Here is a 23797-nt window from a genome sequence, read left to right on the forward strand (position 1 = left end):
TTGGTAATACAACTGAGCTTCAGGCTCGATTGGGATGGTTGAGGGGGGACAGCATTTCCCCCCCCCAATTTTTTTTATTGGTTTTTCACAACATTATAAACAAACACATAAAACAAACAAACATACATAAATCATAGCCTTATTAAAAATTACACTTATTAACATTAAGTGACTTCCTCGCTTCCCCTTGGTTGAATTTCATTGCATATCCTTTTAACGGTTTTCCAAATCACAGTTCTTAAAAAAAAACTTCTTAAACATTAACACCCTTAGATCTTCACATTATGAAATTAAACATATTAATTCACCACTTAAATAAAATCCTAAGCCAATTAAGTATCTGCAAGCTGTTTTCAGTTAATTCAACTTAACATGTTTAACGAAGTAATCATTAAATTGAGGGGGGACGGCGGCATCAGTGGCACTGAACGGCGGGGACCGACTCCGGAGTGAAGGTTGCGCCCGATCCCCACAACAACAACAACACACTGAACGAGGCGGCCTCTGACTAAACTCGCGTAGGCCCGGTGCCTCGGCCCGCCGGCTTTTGGAGGGGTTTCCGGCTTAAAGTGGAAAGAAGGAGCGGCCTCTCAGATCGCCCCCCCCCCCACCCCTTGGCAAGGCCCGAGGCTCGGAAGCGGCCGGGCGGGAAGAGCCCTGAGGTAAAAGCGCGCGCGTGTAACAAAGCCTTGGTAACGCGGTTGCTACCGCCGGCGCCGGCTGCTTGGTAACGGCGCGCTGCCCCTTTAAGCCGCCGGAGGGCGGGACGGCGGCGAAGGAACCCCTTCCACGCCACCCCGCGCCCTCCGCCCTTCCCCTCAGGCCGGCTCCGTGCTCCTTTCCACCGCCACTCGCGGCTTGCTGGGGGTGGGGGTGGCCGCCGTCGCCGGAGCAGCGCCTCGCCGGCCGGTTGCCTCCTTGAGGCGCGCGCGCGCACCTCCCATCCCATGCGGGCGGCGGCGGCGGCGGCGGCTGCACAAGTCGAGAGCCAGCCAGGCGGCGGCGGCGGCGGCGGCTGCCTGTTCCCTCAGCATGCCGCGCCGCTGCTGCTGGCGCCTCTGAGTCCGGCCGAGCGGCTGTCCGGCCGCCGCCGCTGCCGCCCAAGACGACGACGACGACGGAGAAGCCGCCGCCGTTCCGGGAGGCACTCATGAGCTCGGAGGCGCCTTCCCGCGCAGCCACGCAGCTCCGCGCCCTCTTTCGCATGGAGCCGGCTCCGCCCGCCTCGTCCGAGCAGCTGCTGGGAGCCTCGGAGTTCCTCAAAGGTGAGGCGGCGGCGGCGGCGGAGGGGTCTCCCCTCCGCGAGAGTAGGGGTCGCCCTCCCGTCATATAAAGGAAAGGGGCGCGACGCAACAACTGCCCCACCCCCACCCCCCGCTGTCCCGGGAGCGCCTGGCTCGGGGCGGGGGGGGTGAGAACCGCCTCTTTCCCCGGGGCGAAGTTCGGCGCGCGCCCCGGAGCGAACGCGAAACTCCCTTCAGTCCCTGCGGGAGAAGCTGTTTCGAGGGGAGCCCTTGCAAACCCCCCCCCCAAAAAAAAAATCGCGAGGCGGGAGGGGAAGGAGAGTTATGGAGGAGGCGGAGACGTCGCCGCCCAGCTGCGAAATCTTCGTGGCAGGTAATGCTTGCTCCGGAGTGAAACCCGATCAAATGCGTAGGGTTCTTTCTTTTTTTACGGGGGGACAAGCGACTCTCCCTGCCCGCTTTGAACTAACACCCAAGTTCCAGCTAAGCAGCGGGAGGTATAACTTGAAGATCTTCCTTCATGGTCTCCCTTTTTCTTTTTTCTTGCAGACAGACTATATTTTGCTACTTTACGAAACCGACCCAGAAGCACAGTAAACACGCACTATTTCTGTACGGATGAGGAGCTTGTTTATGAAAAGTAAGTTCGTATCTCGTCCGCTGTTGTTTTTTTTAAAATTCCTCCTTCGCCTTTCTGCTCACTTTCGTTTTCAGCGTTGTTGGTCTCTCCCCCCCCCCTTGTCGCCAAGTGATTGGGAAAAGCTTGGGGAAAGAGGGGAGAACAAACTTAAGTGAAATACTTCTGTATAAGTTAGCGGTATATGTGGCCAATTGGTTGTTTTTATCAAACCAGTCCTTGAGACTTAATTGCATTTTAGTTGAATTTTAAACAGAAAATGGGCGCCCCTTTCCCCCTCCTCCGGTTTCCTGCTTTTTTATAAAATGGATTCTACTGTGGCCATAGGTCTCTGTGTAAAGTATTATTCTCAAATCGAATTCACATCTTAAAGAAGAAGCCTGTTGTAGCTGTCCGCAAATGTTGGGTTAGAAGTATTTTCTCTACAATTTGATGAAAAAGCAAAACATTGTAGATGCACTACTGATCTACAGATCTTTTAAGTGCATGCTAGTGGTTAGCAATGAATATATATTGAGTTTGCAGCATTAAATGTTCTCATTCAGTTTTATGGTAAGTGAACCTCCGTTCACTGAACTTTGGAGCATGGTTGTTAAAATCATTACTTCATCAAGCTGCTCTTGTGACTGTGTTTTTGTACACTGTGATTAATTCTGCCTGCTGATTGATACTTTCTGGGATGAAACAAGCACTTCAGGAGTTCAGAGAATAACAAGAAGAGCTTTTAAGATAGTATCTTTCTTTTTACACTGCCAATTTTGGTTGCAGCACTGCCTTCCCCCTCCCAGCAATTTCTCTCTCTGATGTAATTTAGCCATGGAGTTTGGGCACTGAAAATTTACAGATGAAAGGGAGGGATTTGCATTAAAGTTGTTGTTAAATAATTCTACTATAATAGTAGCTTGAATCTACTTCAGTAGTCAGTAGCAGCATAACAAAATGGAAATAAAATAAATAAAGGAAGGAAGGCTCAAAACCTTCGTGATTTCTTTAAGTGATATTCATTGTCGAAGTACTTTTGCACTCTTCAGAGTACAGTCTGTAAGAAGTGATACTGCTTTGCTTTCAGTGAGATTTAGGCTGCAATCCTGATACAACATGCCTGGAAGTTAGCCCCCTTGAATTCAGTAGGACCTGCCTCTGAGAAGACACAGGATTGCACTGTTATGACTAACTTCTGATAGATTGTGTCCTAGGCATCCTTACACAAATGTTTATTAGTGAAAGACAGATTAGACTTAACATTGGAAGGACCTATATTTAGCAGTGCAGTCAAGCTGTAGATATACATAGCAGTTGTGTTAACAATCCCTGAATGCTTTGGTTGTCATTCTTATCACTCTTCGTTTTCTAAAGTGGCTCATGAACCTGCTTAAATTGGCTGGCAAGTTTGTTTTAAGTTCATTGTTGGGATGCTGATACAACCTGTGTCGCTCTCATTTTCTTAGGCGCTTCAAATCCTTGTTGGCCAGTCACAGATAAGCCCTGACACTTCTGTTCTAGAAATATTTGAGGAATTGCACACTGCTCTCTGAGACTTAAAAAAACACCATGGGTAACCAGATTGACATCATTTGCTGGACAGACTTAGGATAAGAAGAGTGTTAAAAAAAAACCTGATGAAAAAGATGGATGGCAGCATAGCTCCTGAAGCAGAGTATGCAGGGGAAGGTGGAAACACATGTTTAGGAGGAGGAAGGTAGTACTGTACAGATTTCTGGAGTAGGCCGTAACTTGGGCTGCTGTCCAAGGTGTCCAAATAAGTAGGATTAATCCTTTGAATAGCGGACAGGGCTAATGTGTAGTGACTGACAAGACTAATGCATTGCAAACTTGAAGCAAAATGCGCGTAGATATTCAGTGATGTGGGATAGGAAACATTGCAGAAAGTTTCATTTTCTAAAAAAAAATAGTGTTGCTTCATAAAATAAGTAAGTACTTTGAGGAGCACATCATTTTTTGTTTTAGCTACCCTGAATAATTTGGTATGCTATAAGTAACATAGGCTCTTTTCAACTAAATAATTGTGGTAGTGGAAGTCAGCACAAGGAATTCCCCTTTGTGCTACAGGACTTCTAAATCCTCCTTCCCATGCGACTTGCACCCACCCCCCACATCTGCTCTGGAGAACCCCCAGAACAACACACAGTGAGAAGAGAGGGGCGATAGTTCTATCAGCGCAAGCATTTTTGGTTGCCCAACAGGACTATCTCTTTTGCGCTATGTTGAATGCAACCCATAGGGTGATATCTGACTGTCATAATTAGAGTCAACCCACTGAAATAGACCACCCTGTTTACAGCACAATCCTATACAGTGGTACCTTGGGTTAAGAACTTAATTCGTTCTGGAGGTCTGTTCTTAACCTGAAACTGTTCTTAACCTGAGGTACCACTTTAGCTAACGGGGCCTCCTGCTGCCACCGCACAGTTTCTGTTCTTATCCTGAAACAAAGTTCTTAACCCGAGGTACTATTTCTGGGTTAGCGGAGTCTGTAACCTGAAGCGTCTGTAACCCAAGTTATCACTGTACATGTTTATTCAGAAGTAATTCTCATTGTGAAGTTTACTTACAGGTTAGTGTAGATAGGAGTGCAGTCTTAATGCTTCCATCTGATACACTCGAAGCCCATCATTAGGTGAAAAATTGATATTTACCCTTAAGGCTTTTGGAGTCAATTCAACTCCATGAATGAATTAAAACACCTCCACCCCTATCACACGTGATAGAGTCAAAGTGTTCCTGTCAAATGCTGTTAATAGATTAGCTATTTGCCATGTCTACTGGTGCTTAGCATAGGACCTGCTCTGTTTATTTCATGTGGGAAAGGTGACCATAGAAGGTGAAAATACTTTTTTTATCTATTTTCATAATCGACAACACACTCATTTGTCCAGACATTGCCACAAACTGTGTTGGGGATCAGTAGTACCCGACAGATTTACAAAACTCCTTTCTGAACTCAATTTTTACAACATTTCCTCTTCACCTACCTTATGAACCAGCAAAATATTTTTTAAAAGATTATATCCTATGGTGGCTTTGCATTAGCATATGCACTTACTGTGAAAGGCAGGGCTCTTACTGATTATCTATCCCTCCAATGCCATCCATACCATAAATGCCATCCAACTTCTACTTGGAATTCAGGGATTCTATGGGACAGTATGGGATCACAGAATCATAGAATGTGCATAAAAGCTGCAAGCGTTAGGAGGGATTGATGAAAATGGAAGTGCTCCCTGCGCAAAACCACCATTGGATATAACCCATACAGTGGTGCCTCGGGTTAAGAACTTAATTCGTTCTGGAGGTCTGTTCTTAACCTGAAACTGTTCTTAACCTGAGGTACCACTTTAGCTAATGGGGCCTCCCGCTGCCGCCGCATGATTTCTATTCTCATCCTGAAGCAAAGTTCTTAACCTGAGGTACTATTTCTGGGTTAGCGGAGTCTGTAACCTGAAGCGTCTGTAACCTGATGCGTCTGTAACCAGAGGTACCACTGTAGTTATCATATTGCCCAAAACTTAGCAATACAACTTTGGGTGTTCCAATTATAGTTGCTAAGGTTGCAAGTAGCCATCACCCTTAATCCAGTATGCAGCAAGACTTAATGCCCATTGTCAGTCAAGGACTTTTAACTGGTCACTTTTTTCACAGAAATGTCTTTACAAAATGGAGGTTCTCAAATCAAATTCACATTACAAATCGAATTACCATCACGGGCATGATGTCACTGGCTTTCCCCCAAAAGGATAAATAAAGTCTTTGGAATTGTTGTCCGGCTTCAGCCCTGGACTACCAGTGTCAGAGAGGAGCTTCCTCCTCGGTGTGACCTGTGGAATATGTTTACCCACAATCTTCCACAATGCTGTTTGCAGCATAATAATGTTACAACTGATGAAGAATTAGGGCCATTCAAAAGACATTTCCAGTGAGGCAAAGTATGCTTTCCAGACCTTCAAAATAATGCAACAAAATTTTGGTTATGTGGAGGAAGGTGTTCCAAGAGCTTGAAACCTAGGCCCATCAGGGGCTGAGAACCTTAAATTTACATGGTTCTAGATGAACTATAACAACTGATAATCTTCTTGCCAAAGGCACACAAAGTTCAGTAGTGGGGAGGGATTGCTTTGGTTGGCTCATTGAAACAATCAAATTAGAAATTGCCCCATAATACCTTGCCTGCAAATCCAGAAGTCTTTCAGCAGCATTTTTGGTTTATAAAATTCCTCTGTACAGTATGCCTGTATTGCTATACTGATCCATTAGCTGAAGTTTCCAACATTTAAAGAATTTCACTAATGCATATTCCTATTCCAGATGACCTACATTCCCTGTTCACTTTTATATAGCTTTAATTATACTTAAACCACCAGGAAGACTAAAAAAATTCATTTCTTAGTCATGCAAAAAATAGGGGCTTTTGTTGTTTGGCCACATAACGTCACTTAAAGGCTACAGCTCTTAAGAATAATTGTATTGTAATCATAATAATTCAGTTGATGATCAAAACTTTTAAGGGATATTTCAAAATACTCTGTTTTGTACAACAAATTACCTGCCTCTGGTACAACAAAAGAAGCTCTTATTTGAAGTAGCTCATTTTAAACCTAGCATCAGGAGGGATTCTGTAGGTTGTGCACTCATATGAACTGCTTATTGCAAGAAATGAAGAACCCTGGACTTCATTTGGGACCTAAAGCCATAGGGACATAGCTTTCTTGCTCAAGAAGACTTATCTTCTCTTTCAGAATCTGCTTTTTAGATTTATCTTGATTTCTCTGCAGATTTGTACCCCCTGCCAAATTCTAGCTCCATTACAATTGATGTAAAGTTCAGTTAGTCAGTGATCTTTTGAAGACTAATATCGACACTGTTCTAGGAAAGTTTAAGGTACTATGGGAGAGGAAAGGCCTTGCTCTTTGTCTTATTTTGTTTGCAAAGTGCGCTATACTCCATTTCCTCCCTAAAGCTGAACTAGGATTTTTAACTCAGGCTGATGCTGCCTGACACAAGAGCATCAAGAAACTAGATAGCGCTTAAGATAACAGTGTATTTTTTCCATCTTTAAAAATGCTTTAAAGCCTATAAACACTGGTTTCTTTAATAAATCTCGTTTTATGTTTGGCAACCAGAAATTTGTGTCTAGGGTTAATCTTGCTCTGCAGTCCTACTTGCTTTACCTGCTGGCTCTCCACAATTCAAGGGTTTGGAATCTTCCCTAGTCACAGGGATTCAGATTCACTCTCCAATTATTGGGAGGTCAGCTGGTTTTGTTTTATACTGGGTGGTCTACCAGTCTTGGTATAATTGATATGTGGCAACTTCTGTTCAAAATACTTTGCATACTAAAACATGCGTAACTGAAGCATCTCCATCCAAAAAAACAAAAAATCATCCCTTTGTGGCTTTCTTCTGAAAAATGTTCCACTGCATGGTCACTACTGTCAGCTGCCTAATCAGAATGATTGCATGCTACAAGAGCTTACTGCTGGATCATACCAAAAGGCTAGCTAAGAATGCTGACCAGCGGCCAACCAGAGGCTTCTGGGAAGTTTCTAAGTAAATGAGAGCAGCAGTCATCCCATATTGATGCCTCCAGAACCTTGTAATAAGGGGTATGCTGTTGGCATTCATAAAGCTTCTGCTCAGCTGTCAAAGCTAATAGACCTACTTCTCAGTGAATTTGTCCAGTGCTTTATTAGAACTATTAAAGTTAGGGGCCATTGCCCCAACTTGTGCTAAGGACTTTCCCTACATTAATTATGCTTTGTTTAAAGAAACTATTTTCTCTTCTCGTGTCCTCAGTTGACTGCCAAGGCAACTACAATGGATGACCTCCAAGTTCTGGTACTATGAGTAAAATCTTGTCTAATTCCTCCACAAATGCCCTTTAGCCATCTTAAAAAATAACAACACCAAAAACCTTAAAATAAAAAAAAATCCTACTCTTTAGTGTTTCAGCATATGTTAAAAAAAAACCCTGTTTCCAGATTTAAGAACAGTCCTGATGAGACTTCCGGTTCGGCGCCAGCGCTAATGGCTGCTCCCTCTCCGAGCTCCGGAGAGAGGACGGCTCTGCGAGTTCGGGTCTGACCCGCTACGGCAAGCGGGGGACCCCTAAAATCACAGGAACGGAGCCTGTGAACAAGGAGATTCGGTGGGCACCTGAAGCGCCCCCCTTTACCGCAGAAAGAGCCTTTTTAAAGGCTCCGGAACGACAACGGGGAGCGCGGTGCTGAGAATCGCTACCCAGCCCGCAGGGTGAAGCCGCGTCGCCATTAGTGGAGAGCGCCGATTCCCTTCCTGAATAATCTGGACAAAAAAGACCCGTGAGTAAGATTGAACCTCTATTCGTGTCAAAACTACTTGAAATTAGGCTGAAAACGGGAAAGGCGAAAATTAAGGAAGTCTGCCTTCCCCCGACTGCATGACAATTAAAGCAACGAAAGTTACTGAGCTGCATCCGTATGGGATATTGTCTTTAACTGCTTCAATCCGACATTTGGACTTTGACTATCCCCTCTAGCTTGCAGGGCAGAGGGGAGGAATAAGTGATTTTATAAGCTGCATGACCAACTTAAAGGAAAGGGAACTCTCTGCAGCCTTCAACCTGGCACAAACTGCTATTAAAACAAAGGAACACTGAACTGACTTTGGACTCCTGTGAAAGTAACAAAGTGGAAGTCTCATTGCTTATTTGTTACAAAGTTTTGGGACTCTGTGGACACAATATATCAGGGAAGGCTGGGACTCTATCTATTGGGAAAGTGTTGCAATATACATATAGAAGCCTCCCGATAAATTTGCTTTTTAAATACTTTTTGCCTTTGTTTGCGGACATCTTGATTTGCTCCCTCTGGAGGGTAAATTAAAAGTTGCTACGCTTTGGGACAGTGGAATTTTCCTTTAGGAGAGGGCTCTCGTGGGAGGCGACCTTGGGATATGAGTGGCCCAGCAGACGAGATAAGCACGAGAGCCAGGACAGGGCAATATCAACAACAGCTACAGCAACACAAGAAAAGAGGCTCGATCTCAGGCGTGACCCCTGCAGTGACAACAGGACAGGAAGGGGGTACAGCAGTCTCCATGGATGCAGTGTCGCAAGCCCTTCTTAAGATAAACCAGTCTCTGGAGAATCTAACAGAGCGGACGGCAGAAAATACCAAGAAATTGACAGAGAATTCACAGAGATTGACAGATTTAACAACAAGACTTGACCTGAGTGCAGAATCTATAAACAGGCTTACGCAGGAAAATTCTGCCACACGCCAAGTTGCGGAGGAAGCCAGAACTATTGCTGGAGAGACCCAGGAAAAATTAGAACCGATTGCCAGGAAGGTCTATGACCACGACGCGACTCTGGCATTGTGGGAACTGCAAAGAAAAGAAAGGAATTTGAAATTACGATCAATTCCAGAGGACGAAGGAGACAATCTTACGGACTTTTTAACGAAAGAGTTTGCTGATTCCTGGGAAGATCTAGAGGAAGACGAATTTAAAATCACAACAGCATTTAGACTGGGCAGAAGACAGGACAGAAAGGCGCCGAGAGACTGTCTGATTACCTTGAGATCGAAGGAGGAAAGAGACAAAATTCTGAGACTGCACTTTGAAAGGGCCTTACAAGTTGGGAACTCACCGATACAGATCTTTGGAGACGTTCCTAAGCATATTTTGGACTTGGGAGCTTCTTATAGGGATTTGGTCTACCTGTTGAGGAAGAGCACCATTCTCTTCAGGTGGGAATTTCCACAGGGACTGTCTTTTGGCTATGGGGGGAAGAAGGTGAAAGTAAAGACGATACAGGATGAAGACAGGTTCCTGCAAAGAAATCAAGAGGATTTACAGAAGGGAACTGTGGACCCAATTGCTGAGCAGAAGAGTGTAATGGACATCCTGAACCTTTCGTTTGGACGGAACCTTCCACCACCAACAGAGGAGGAACAACAATTGGGAGCTGTTGGAGGAGTGCCAGAGAAATAGCGAGATGGCCCTGCGATTCCTTAGCTGGAATTGTAATGGGATGAACAGTCCTTTGAGGAGACGACAAGTATTCCATATTTTGTACAGAGAACAACTGGACTTGATTTGCTTACAGGAAACCCATATGACTAGAGCACACAGGAGACTGCTTGTGAATAAAGAATTGGGAAAAGAATTTATTTCGTCGGACAAAGTGAAAAAAAGAGGAGTTGTGATTTATGTAAAAGAGAAGTGGGCTCCAAAAATGATGTTCAAAGATGAACAAGGAAGATATTTAGCGGTGGAGATTCAGGTACAAGGAGAAAAATTTTTGATAATTGGGATCTATGCACCAAATGAAGGTAAAGCAGAATTCTTCAAAAAACTCCATGAAACTTTGACGGATTATTTGGAATACAATATGATAATCATGGGAGATATGAATGGTGTAGTTTCTACAAACATGGACAAGACACAAAGACTGACACTTACTAAAGAAGGGAGACTCCCGAAGACTTTCTTCGAAATGACTGAAAATATGGACTTAATAGACATTTGGAGAACAAGGAACCCTCTTGAAAGAGAGGGAACCTTTTTCTCCCATGCAAAGATGACCTGGACCAGAATCGACCAAATATGGGTTACTAGTGGAATGGCTCCGAAGATTAAGAAGGTAGAAATCTGCCCAAAAACCTGTTCCGACCATAACGCCGTGAAGATGGAAATGAAATTTACAACAACTGGTCAGTTTAGATGGAGAATGAATGACACCCTACTTCGAGATAGAGAGATCCACATGAAGGCCCAAAAAACTCTAAAGGACTATTTTGAAATCAATCTAAAGGGCGATGTGGAAAAAAGAGTGATCTGGGACGCAAGTAAAGCTGTGATGCGAGGATTTTTGATTCAACAAAATTCAATAAAGAAGAGAAAACAGAATGAGAAAAAGGAAAAAATTTTGGAAAAGATAAAAGAAGGAGAGAAAAAATTAAGATCAAAACCAAAGTCCCAGGAGATTTTGAGGGAGATTAAGTTGTATCAAACACAATATATGGAATTGATGAACCAAGAGATAGAATGGAAAATAAAGCAAATGAAACAAAAGACATTTGAGTCGGCAGACAAATGTGGTAAACTTCTGGCATGGCAACTTAAGAAAAGACAGAAATTAAATACAGTCACAAGTCTAGAAGTGGATGGAAAAAATATATCTAAACCCAACGAGATAAGAAATTGTTTTGTGAGTTATTTTAAAAAACTTTATTCCCAAGGATTACAAAATGAAGAGGACATAGATAAATTCCTTAATAAATATGGATTACAAAAAGTCTCTCATCATAGCAAGGTGGATCTAAACCAGAGAATAACAGAACAAGAGATAGAGGGTGCCATTCAGGACATGCAATTGGGCAAATCTCCAGGGCCAGACGGACTGACTTCCAGATATTACAAATCTTTAAAGGAATGGCTGATACAACCGTTAAAGGAGGTTTGTAACGAGATCTTAGAGGGAAAAAAGGCACCCGAATCGTGGAAAGAAGCATATATCTCACTCATACCAAAGACAGAGACTGAAAAGACTCAACTGAAGAACTACCGCCCAATTTCGTTACTGAATGTGGATTACAAAATTTTTGCAGACATTTTAGCAAAAAGATTTAAAAGAGTACTGATGGAGAAGATTCACAGAGACCAAGCAGGCTTTCTCCCAAAAAGACACCTCTCAGACAATGTTAGGAATATAATAGACATTTTGGAAAAGTTAGAGGTGAACATAAATACTAAAGCAGTTTTGATATTTGTGGATGCGGAGAAAGCCTTTGACAATATTTCATGGAGTTTTATGAAAAAGAATCTTCATGGGATGGGGGTAGGACAAGGATTTGAGAATGGTATGGGTGCAATATATTCCGAACAAAAAGCTAAGTTGATTGTAAACAATGTAATAACTGAGGAACTTAAGATAGAAAAAGGAACACGACAGGGGTGCCCAATTTCCCCATTGCTTTTTATTTCGGTCCTGGAGGTGTTGCTGAACATGATTAGAGATGACCAGCAAGTTAAGGGTGTAAAGGTCGGAACCAAACACTATAAGTTAAGAGCGTTCGCAGATGACCTTGTATTGACCTTGCAGGAGCCAAACACTAGTACAAAAAGAGTGTTGGAAATAATCCAACAATTTGGACAGGTAGCTGGATTTAAATTGAATAAACAAAAAACTAAAGTCTTAGGGAAAAACCTAACAGATATGGAAAAGAATAAGTTTCAAGAAGAGACAGGTCTGACGGTGGTTAAGAAGGTGAAATATCTAGGGGTTAATTTAACATCTAAAAACTTGAATCTGTATAAGGACAATTATGAAAAATGTTGGTCAGAAATTAAAAAAGATCTAGAAATATGGTCAAATTTGAGATTGTCAATGTTAGGCCGAATTGCAGTGATTAAGATGAATGTATTGCCTAGAATGTTATTTTTATTTCAAACTTTGCAGATTATTGACAAGATGGACTGTTTCAAGAGGTGGCAGAAAGACATTGCGAAATTTGTCTGGCAGGGCAAAAAGCCCAGAATAAAATATAAAATATTAACAGATGCAAAAGAAAGAGGGGGATTTGCCCTGCCGGACTTAAAATTGTATTATGAAGCAGCAGCATTCTGCTGGCTGAAAGAGTGGATGCTCCTCGAGAATACAGATATCTTGGACTTAGAAGGTTTCAATAATGCATTTGGCTGGCATGCATATCTATGGTATGACAAAATCAAAGTGCATAGTGCCTTTAAAAATCATATTGTAAGGAAAGCGTTGTTTAATGTTTGGATGAGATATAAAGATCTGTTGGAAAACAAAACCCCTAGCTGGTTGTCACCCTTAGAGGCTAAGGCCCACAAGAAAGTTAATATGGAGGTCGGATGGCCAAAGTATTGTGAGATCTTAGAACAGGAGGGAGAGAAACTGAAATTAAAGAGCCATGAAAAACTAAAACCCAAAGTACAAGATTGGCTCCACTATTATCAAATAATGGAGGTTTTTAAACAAGACAGGAAAATTGGCTTCCAGGTGGAAAAATCAAAACTTGAGACAGAATTGTTAGAACCCAATACTAAGAATTTGTCAAGAATGTATAACTTGCTGTTGAAATGGAATACACAAGACGAAACAGTTAAATCAGTTATGATTAAGTGGGCACAGGACATTGGTCATAATATTATGTCTGCTGACTGGGAAAGGTTGTGGAACACTGGTATTAAATTTACGGCATGTAGTGCTTTAAAGGAAAATGTGATGAAAATGGTCTATAGGTGGTACATGACCCCAGTTAAGCTAGCAAAAATTTACCATTTGCCTGATAACAAATGTTGGAAATGTAAGGAAACTGAAGGTACTTTTTATCACCTTTGGTGGACATGCCCGAAGATTAAGGTTTTCTGGGAGATGATATATAATGAAATGAAAAAGGTATTTAAATATACCTTCCTTAAGAAACCAGAGGCCTTTCTCTTGGGCATTGTCGGCCAATTGGTGCCAAAAAAGGATAGAACTTTTTTCATGTATGCAACAACAGCAGCAAGAATACTGACCGCAAAGTATTGGAAGACACAAGATTTACCCACCTTGGAAGAATGGCAGATGAAAGTGATTGACTATATGACATTGGCGGAAATGACGAGCAGAATTCGTGACCAGGGAAAGGAGACTGCGGAAGAAGACTGGAAGAAATTTAAGATTTATCTTAAGAACTATTATAAACTTGATGAAGTTTAGAATGTCGAGATTTTACAGAGAAAGGGTTGCAGTAATATAAGATTAGATTAAGAAAGGACTATGATGAATTAGGATGGGAAAAAACATTTATAAGTTGCTATAAAATTTGGACATGAGGATGCAGAAAGGGGAGGTATGGGGAAGTCCGAGGAAAGAAGTTTATGAAAGGACATTTTGAAATTATATTTGTTTGTTTGTCTGTTTTTCTTTTATGTTTGTTTGTTAGAAAAACTTTTGTAAAACCAATAAAAATTTTATAAAAAAAAAAAAAGAACAGTCCTGATGAATCAGGCCAAAGGCCCATCTAGTCCAAAATCCTGTTCTCATTGAAACCAATCATATGCTTCTGCGAAGCCCACAAGTAGATGCTGGGTGTAGTACCATTCATGATTCCCTACAACCAGTTTTCAGAGCCATACTGTCTCCAACAGTGAACATAGCCATCATAGCTAGTAACCACAAATAACCTTATCCTCCGTAAATTTGTCTAATTCTCTTTTAAAGCCATCCAGGTTGGTGGCTATGTGAGGATTATTCTTTTCCTTTTTTTTGTCTGTGTTCCCAAACCACACACACTATTCCAAGTTGGCACTGTTTTAAAGTGTTTGCACTCCTACCTACCAGGACATGTCTAGAGTTTTGGAAGGCTTTGTTTTTTGTCCCATGATCCTTGCACTTTGGTGTGCTGTAGGGCATGATTTGCCTCCGACATCTATATGAAGCTGTTGGGAGTGGTCCTTAGGAGCTTTGGGGCAAAGTCTCGTAACATTTAAGTTGGGAGGGGCTGTACATGATCTGTACCATTGTCTTGGTGGACTGGGTGAAGGCCAGTAAACTGAGTATGAACCCTGAGAAGATGAAGGCATTGTGGGAGATTGGCCTGTTATTGATGGGGTCACACTCTCTCTGAAAGAACTGGTACTTGTCTTGCCATAACAATTTATATTCGGCTTGCTAGAATATATGACCTTTTTTTTTTCATTTGAGTAACTTTTCCACTGTTTTAATGGAACTGCCTTGCCCTTTAGTCTTCTTGATTCTGTCATTGCTATCAAACAACATCTCTTGGCCTGTCTAGCCTTAAAAATAAAATAAAAAATAGAGGTATAACTTTCAGTTGAACTTCATAGTTGTTTTATAAATTGCTCCATTTCCTTAAAGAATTTGACTGTATTTAATGACACTTACCACGTTTAAATTCTTTCTTTCACTTTAATGGATGTTATTATTTTAAAACTGAATTACTTTGCTTGAGAGCCATGGCAGTGTTTTGCTAATGATAGCGCTGTGACTGTTTCCCACTTGACCATTTACTGGGCATCACTTGTCTTTCCTTAGCAATGCTGATCAAAACATAATTTAGAGTACATCTGCAGTTTGGTTCACAGCAGGATTAGAGTGGAGAGTGGTCTTAGCATACTTCAGTCTCTGCCTGGAAGGCTTCTCTGACATCAGAGTATATATGTACAGGCAGTGGTGTAGTGTGGGGGGGCAGGGGGGCATCGCCCTGGGCACAAAATTCTGAGGGAACGCAACCAGGCACCCCCATGCAGGTGCTAGTTTCCGCGGGGATCCCCACCCCAGTGGGGACCTAGAAATCTAGAAATTTTTAATCCAATTTATGTCGCCTAATCAAGTAGTCAGTTGGTCTGTTGCGTTTATTTGTTAGAAACCATTTTCATCACAAAAATACAAAGATACAACCAGTTTAGAAACACATTTTAGCATAAGTGGTCCCTGGCACATGGTACGCCATGTTCTACAATGGAATTTTCTGATCTGCTAACGCAAATAGAAACTTCCTATGTAGTGCATTTATCCCCATCCCATCAACAAATACCAGATTTTCTCCCTATTATTCCAAAAGGAAGCTCTCTGGAGAATTCATTTGAGAAGGCTTTTCCTGAGAGAATTATGCGGGAAGCAATACAGTAAGGAAATAACTAATCAGTGTGAAGAAAATTTAAGCCACCTTTTTTTTTGGCTGTCTTCCTGATTTGTGTGTTTTTTTAAATCTCAGAATCATGCTGAGCTTCTGTTCTAGGTGCAGAAGGATGATGGAAAAGTATATGTCACTATTTTTGGTTCAAAGTTCCCTAATGCCATGCCCATGCAATATCATTATGAGTATTTGGACCACCATTAAGGCCCATTCAGTCATGCAACATAAGCAATTTTTAATGTGTGATGGTATCAGAAGGTGGCCTTGCCCATCATAAAGGTTCTTCTGTAGTGCTATTAATGTAGTACATTTGTCATCGTCATCTTGGCTATTCCTGTCTGTTGGATCAAAGGACCAATCAACCGTATTTTGGCTTGCAGAAAGTGTTCCATATTGGGGCAGGTCTTGAAGATGTTTGCAAAATGCAGTTTCCCATTTGTTGACAAGCATGGATTTACATTGTTAATCCCCTATTGTGAGATATCTGCATTCTCAGTATCACATATTTCGTGTTGACTACACTGGCTGTCAATTCAGTACCTGAAACATCTGAGTACAGCATTTTGTTCCCTTCTCCTCTTTCTGAAGGCAGGTTAAGGCTGTTGTCCTATAATCCGAGTAGCACATTTGAATTCACATGCATAGGATTAGGACCTAAAACCTTCTTTTCCAGAAATCACCGGGTTACTGTTTTCTGTGCAAGGCTGCTTTTTTTTTTGTAAAAAAAAACCTGTTTACTGATGTTTCATTGCATCTAATACCACTGTCTTAAAATTACTAAGTACCATTGTGAAATGTATATGAACACTTATATTTTTAATATAGGTATAACTTCCTCCCCATCCTGCCACCTATTTTCAGGAATTGAATTGGCTCCCCTGAATCCTCTTCAGGTTTTTTCACATGAAAGAAAGATCTAACTTTAACAACTAAGCCTTACAAGATCTACAGAGATTTAGGCAACTTCCTGCTTCCTATAAATGTAGCAATCAGCAGCAGCTGCCTTTCTTTGTAGCCACATTGCTTTGATAACTTTTGAGTTCAAGTTTGTACCATAACTGCCATGTCTCAAATGCCAACTATTAACACTCCAGCTCTGCCAAGTCCAATTAAATATTTTATGATTAAACATCAAAACATGTCATGCCTAGGAAAATGAATGTGCTTTTATACTGTCTAATGAAAATAAAAAGCTGAATAGGCCAGCTATTCTTTTCCCTTAAGCCCAGTGTATTGAAAGCAATTATTCATGTTAAGATGACATACATGTCTTAAATAAGTGTCTTTGCCCTATTTTTGCTGCTTATCTTGTAATAAATATGGTGAAAAGTAAAGTAGAGGGGAATGATCTGCAGCCACAGGGCTGATTTAGTCAGACTGGTAACTAATTAATGAGTTGGGAACTTGTCATTGGCTTATTCTTCAAGAAGAATGCTAGCTCTTTTTCTGTTCTTTGCAAGCAGATCTAGGCTTGGCATATCACACTTGACTGGTTAATGCACAATAGGCTTACATGGGCAGCACATTCTCTAGCTGGTCTGTATCTGTTTCAAATGGAGGAAGCTCATAAGAACCTTAACTCCTTGTGCCTCGCAACTAAACTGCGTTGCTCCTTCTGAAATCTTAACATCCACCTCAAACACGCTTTGAAGATACTGGATCTTTTAGGTGTTCAATTAGCAGAGAGACTATAAACCATGGGTAGGCAAACTAAGGCCTGGGGGCCGGATGCGGCCCAAACGCCTTCTAAATCCGGCCCACGGACTGTCCGGGAATCAGCATATTTTGACATGAGTCGAATGTGTCCTTTTATTTAAAATGCATCTCTGGGTTATTTGTGGGGCATAGGAATTCATTCATTTCCCCCACAAAAAAATATAGTCCAGTCCCCCACAAGATCTGAGGGACTGGACTGGTCCTGGACTGGTCCCCTGCTGAAAAAGTTTTCTGACCCCTGCAACAGTTGCAAAAGTTACTGTACCTAATGGTGAGCTACATCATACAACTTATCTGTGAGAGACTCTGAATTCATTTATCAAAATGTCATACAGAGCCAAGTACCTCTTCGAAGCTAGCAAGTCCCATCAACACCAAAGTGGCATGTTTTAGCTTAATGTGTCTGTTTCCGGAAAATGAAAACTTAGCTGCACCTTCCAACATCACAGAGCTGTGGGACTATATCTGACATTAGCTTTGTTTTATCAAATACCTCATGGCCTCATAGGTATACAAATCTTGTGACACAAAGTAATTGGATTCTGAAAACAGGACTACTAAGAAAATGTTAATTAATGGAATACTTACTCAAACTGCTTGAGTGCATACTTTTCCCCAGTCTATAAAGTGCTGCTTTTGCACCCTTTAACCTGAATGGGCCTATCCTATATGTGCGTGTTATGGGCTGGCAACAGTTACTAAGGACTCTTGGAAGCATGACACTTGGTTTGTGAATCAGCTCAGGTCCTATCCCTCTTTTACAACAGTAATGCCTCATCTTTATTCCTGGAAGGTGATCACAGCTTCCTGGACTCAAGTTCACGCTTTACAATACATTAGCAGCAGCAGCTTATTGTCTATTATATTTTAATTATTTCACTCCACTTGGAGTTCTTTTTTTAACCTAAAACTGTTGTTCTGCCCCTACATTACCATTTGGGTAATTACCATTTACTGAGTTTTCAGTAATAATAATAATAATAATAATAATAATAATAATAATAATAATAATAGGACAAGGGTGAGATTCTATCAATTTATTTGTGCAAGTACGGTAGCTAGAAAATTAGCAAATACAGGATTACACACCGTAGTATAAAGTATATATTGCAGTCAAAAAAAAATTCTGAAGGGGCAGAGTATACATATTTTTTCCTATCTCCTGACAAATCAAGATGGTGATGTTTCTGGTTTCTGAACAGCTGCACCTAAATCAGACAGAAAAACTATATGGCACCCCGGGAAAATTGTTAACTGTCCATCTGCTGATCAGACATGGCCATTGAATATAATCAAAGGTGGTCCTTCAACTTATCTGTGTGGAGCAGACATCACCTTTTACTGTAATCTCATTGTCTCACCTGCCCTTACACAGTAGAACCAAGTGTTAATTGTGCTCTGCTGCTACATACTGTGCCTCTAGGTTTCAGTGGAGATGTTGCTAGGAAGGGAGAGTCTTCAAATAGTGAAATATTTGACAACAGCAGAAGGACTAAAGTACATGTTTTTTGACCATTGGTATATATTTCTTCCAGTTTTTATGCAGATTTTGGACCTTTAAATGTGGCTCTGGTACATCGATTCTGCTGTAAACTAAACAAGAAATTAAAGGTGAGACCATTGTATTTTCTTCTAAATATTGTTTTTTTGCTAAAATTTAACAAACTGTTATTATTAACAGCCATTTATGATAATTAACAGAATTGCTGGTACATTAAGATTGTGTTTTTCTCTCTCTGAATAAAGAAAATGACAATTTATGCTCCATATGAAAATTAGACCATGGATTTGATAATGCAGTTCCATGACATCTAAAATATATACCACATATATTAACGGTATTCTTCCAGTTAACTCACAAGATGATCTGAAACTTTGTTGGATGAAAAATAGTTTGAAAATGATTATATTTCATAGAAATTAATGCAGTGGCTTGATTTACATATAAAAGTAAGCCAGGATGAAACAAACCATAGTTTACAGGGAACAAGCATGTATGCTGTTCAGATTGCAGCCATCTCTCTTCCTTTGCTGCATTAAGAGGAAACCAACCAGAGTGTTGACTCACAATTACATGCAAATCAGTGCTTGGGGTCTGTTTTTTCCCTCCAAACCACAAGAGCAAGCAAAGAATATGCCATGGTTTGTTCCTGGCTTTGTTCTAGCTGTGTGTTTGAAGAGAAGTAAACCATGAGTTGCTAGTTTAAAGATAACACAAGGGTTGCCAGACAAGAAAGGGATGAGTGCGATTTGAGCAGTGTGCTAGGATTCTGTTTTGTTTCTCTGTTGGGTGTGAAATAGGCCGTTATCTTAACACGATAAGTTTAAAAATTTCTTAAGGCATAAGCTGTCTTGAACCGTGATCCACGTAGTCTATGCTGTAATAGATCACTCTTCTTTAAGATGCTTCATCCCTATGCTGAGCACAAGAGTAGAAAACAAGTCACTGGTTCATTGTTCTCTAACCCCTATTCATGTGAGAGATTTAACATTTGATATTACTGGTGTTTCTGCACAGTAAGCAGCAAGCTAAGAATGGAGCCTGGTGATTGATTTACATGTTCTGGACTTTTCATTCAAAGGTGTGCCTGTCTTGTAAGCATTCCCTCTGTCTTTATTGTTGTTGCTGAGTGAATACATGAGGAGACTGTTTGTTCCAGATGTCTTAAAGAGGTTATTTTGGTGTCCCAGTTCCTCAGGCGTATTGTCTGCTAGAATTTAGGCATTCAGTAGGTTTTATTAGAAGATGAGCACAGGCGATGGGAAGTTAGCCACAGGAATGCCATCACCTGTGGCTGATGTAATATCCAAACCATCTCAGAAAGAGGCTAAAGAAGAAAAGTAAGAAAGACAAGTGGCCAATTTGCAGGCATACTGTGATTGTCTAGGGACAGATGAATCTGTCAGTTTTGTTTCCCCCTTTTTTTCCCTTTTCCGATCCTAAGTTTGTCCCATTTCTGCAGCAGTTTGTGATTTTTATTTATTTTTAGTCTGCATAAAATCTTGTGAGGATTTTTGTGCACATTTCTCCTAATATTTGCATTTTGTGAGTACCTTTTGGGGATCTACATAAGAAAATTCAGAGAAGTACAGATTTCAAAAGATTAAATGTGTTTTCGTTCACATATTAGTTCGGAAAATGCAAAATTAAGTTTTAATGTGAACCAAATAAATGTATTCTCCCATCCCTAGTTGAGGAGCACTTGACCAGGATGTGAGGTAATTTGAAAGAACTGCCAAGACACACAACGCTAAACTGGTATTACTTAGCTGCCAGTATTTCATTCACTTAAATTTGTGGTTCTGTGCTAACCATCCCTTCGTACTTTTTTCCCTTTTTAAACAGTCATTCAGTCTTTCAAGAAAGAAAATAGTATATTATACCAGCTTTGACCAGCGGAAACGAGCAAATGCCGCATTTTTGATAGGTGCATATGCAGTAAGTATCACTTGATAAGTCTGTCTGTCTCACTCGCTCTCTTGCAGGGACTTGCTGACCTATATGTTTCTGGCTAAGTACAGATACTATATATGCTAGTATCACTGTCCTTTTGTTATAATTCTTCTACAATCTAGTCCACTATTTAAAAGGTGGGAGAGATTTGCCCATTCTGCTGAACCTTTGTCTCTTCTGTTGCTCCCTTTCCTGCTTCTGGTCTTAAGCAGGGAAAGAAGGTAAAAAAGATAGTTACATTTATTGCTACACTGTGTTCACATAATACAGCATTGTTCGTTCTTGTGTCCAATTTCCTTTCAATATCTTCCTTGGACTGGGAATCCAGATTCTACGATTGGTCCCAGGGGGTTCAGTCTGCTGCAGGGCCTTTTCCCCTTATTCATTCTTCTTGGATTCAAGGGAACCAGCAGGAGAGACTGCCCTACTGCTTTCATGTTGAGCTGTGCGCACAGTTTTGACCTCTCCTTTGTTAAAGGGCACTTTGTAAATTATGTTTTTTATAAGATCTACAGCTGTGCTGGTGAGGCAAGACCGCAAAGTTTGTGTTGGTTTTATTTGGGAAACTTGATATTATTATTATTATTTGAAGCATGCATATAAAATGTTGTAGGCTATTTATCTGTATAGGTAAACAAGGTAAACGTTTGAAGTTTTGTAGCAGTATGTCTTAAAATAATGCTCTTTTGACAGTAAGTTACGTTTTGGATTTATGTTGTTTAGAAATGGGTCTCCTGTATAGGGAAACGGTGTGTAAATACCTGTGCCGAAAAGAAAAAAGAAACATTATCTCTACTGAGATCATCAGCATTACTTTGGGAATATGAACTTGTATAAGTACGTCATATGTCATAATCTTCCTGTATGGAGTAATGGAAACAAATGGGCCCTTTGTGGAGCAACTGAGCAAGAGACAAACAAATGAACTAGTTGAGCTTTTTCTAGAGGAGCATAACATTTGCTTTAACTTCATATGTGTGCTGAGAAACACCAAACAGTAGTCATATGGGGATGGTATTGACATGGAAATGAAATCAACAAAAGACCAGTACTTCACAAGAAGGCAAGGAGCAATTGCCACAGCTACTGTGTTTCGACTCGTAGTCATTGAAAGGGAGTTAGCTTTAAATTACTGTATTTTTTGCTCTATAAGACTTACTATTTCCCTCCTAAAAAGTAAGGGGAAATGTATGTGCGTCTTATTGAGCGAATGCAAGTTGCACAGCTATCCCAGAAGCCAGAACAGCAAGAGGGATTGCTGCTTTCACTGCATAGCGATCCCTCTTGCTGTTCTGGCTTCTGAGATTCAGAATATTTTTTTTCTTGTTTTCCTCCTCCAAAAACTAGGTGCAACTTGTGGTCTGGTGCGTCTTATAGAGCAAAAAATACAGTACATTCTTGTGCCTATCAGCCCTCATTGGGCAGTAGGACTTAAACCCAATCTTTTTTGGATTTCTCTATACATTTGTTCTGTGCTTCTATATGGAAATTCTTCAGCAGGCCCAAATAGTTCCGTATGGTATGACTCAAGGGGGTCCAAGGATGATGGTCTGTGGAATGTGGCCTGGGGGATTTGTGTTTCCTGTTCTGTAATTCAACGATGCCATGATGAACTTGGTGTCCCATTTGTCATCCTTTCTGGCTATAATGTTGAAATCGTTTCTAAGTCTGTAATGGCATTTATATTCTGCACAGTTGATATTATACTTCTTGGCTGACAACCTCACCCTGGATCTAACAATGGAAGCCTTCTGTGTTTAAATAAATAAATAAACCTGGTTGCTATTGCAACAGGCGTGATCTTGCAGAACCATTAGTGTTGAGAAGATAGTGCAGCAAAAGTACTGCAAACAGTGAATTGTGGTAGAAATATTCCTTTTAATAGTAACTAATAAAGCATGTAGAAATGTCCAAGCTCTGTACAGCACTTAGATTGTTTGACTGCAGATAGGAATTCTCTAAGAGACACAGTGCAGAAGGAATAAGGAATGAAGAGGAAAACAAGCATTGGCGCAAGGAGGACGGAAACAAGTTTCCTGTAGCTTCTGCTTCTCTGATTGATGGATGGGGCTAGGCTTGCCTGTCCCTTGCAATTATGTTCATCCTGAGAAGCCTTGGCAGAGCTCAGAGCATGCTTCCCTTTGGCTCTGCCCTCCCACAGCACTCCTTGTGCCATAGATAGCAGAAACAAACAGCCAGGTTAATGTAGAACTGCACACACACAAAGTGGAGCAGAAGAGCAATTATTCAGCTAGGACAGACACGTCTGCCTGGCTTGTGTATGACTGGCTAAATTAATAACATTAATGGTTGAGTTAAGAGTGCCACTGTTGCATCCCTTTTTAGCATGGACAGACTAATGGTCTGGTATACTTTCCTGCAGAGGAGTCAGGTGTGTGTTGTTCATGAGGTTTTAACAAGGATTAGGGATGGAGATGCAATCTGTATCTCCAGTTGTGGGGGTAAGGATTCTGCAGGGGTTGATACTAGGCACATCATAGCCTCATCTAATTGCTGTTTCCCAGGTGTGGGTGCAAATCAAGCTTAAAGGTGAGACAGGTAGTGCCAGAAGTGGGTCAGTCCTGCTTTGCACAGTATGCTTCTTAGGATAGTAGGCTGCTCTTTGAAGGAAAATAGAATGAGAGTCTCTCCTCTCTTGCCAAAATAACCTTCAGTTGAATTACCAGTCCTAAACTTGCATGCAGCCAACAGTTTCCACTCATTTATCTCTCCCTTCATGTGCTAGGTTTATTATGCATAATGTTACTGTTTCGAAAAACAATGTTTCCTGATGTTTGTGTAGTCTAATACATGACATTCTGAACATTGTTAGTTTAGAGGTTTGCTTTTTTACTGCCGTAATGCTAAAATATTAATGTGTAAAATGAGAATAGGCAAACACTAGATTAAATTCTAGAATAGAACTTCCACTGGTAGCTGTGTACTATAAACAGCCACACAATGTGACTTACGTATTTTCCGTTGAGCCCAGTTCCCAGGAACACATATTTCCCTCTCGTCTTGCTTTATTTATAATGCTGCCTTGAGTGTTGTTCAAAATGCAAGGTGGGAG

General features: G+C 41.1%; 1 protein-coding gene across 7 annotated transcripts in view; it reads left to right on the plus strand.

Annotated features, from left to right (window-relative positions):
- Positions 1 to 1048: 1048 nt before the first annotated feature.
- CDC14A (cell division cycle 14A) overlaps positions 1049 to 23797 on the plus strand; it is a 99248-nt gene continuing 76499 nt past the window's right edge. For 2 of the 7 annotated variants that reach the window (XM_082227875.1, XM_082227876.1), the window contains exons 1-4: positions 1056 to 1265; positions 1794 to 1884; positions 18806 to 18881; positions 20617 to 20709. In XM_082227875.1, coding sequence (XP_082084001.1) covers positions 1151 to 1265; positions 1794 to 1884; positions 18806 to 18881; positions 20617 to 20709 — 375 coding nt within the window. In that variant the 5' untranslated portion in view covers positions 1056 to 1150. Of the gene's footprint in view, positions 1266 to 1392; positions 1618 to 1793; positions 1885 to 18805; positions 18882 to 20616; positions 20710 to 23797 lie in introns of those variants that run through there. The other 5 variants (XM_082227872.1, XM_082227870.1, XM_082227871.1 and 2 more) reach the window with 5 other exon arrangements.

This window comes from Podarcis vaucheri (assembly GCF_965113315.1).
Source record: "Podarcis vaucheri genome assembly, chromosome: 6".
NCBI lineage: Eukaryota > Metazoa > Chordata > Lepidosauria > Squamata > Lacertidae > Podarcis > Podarcis vaucheri.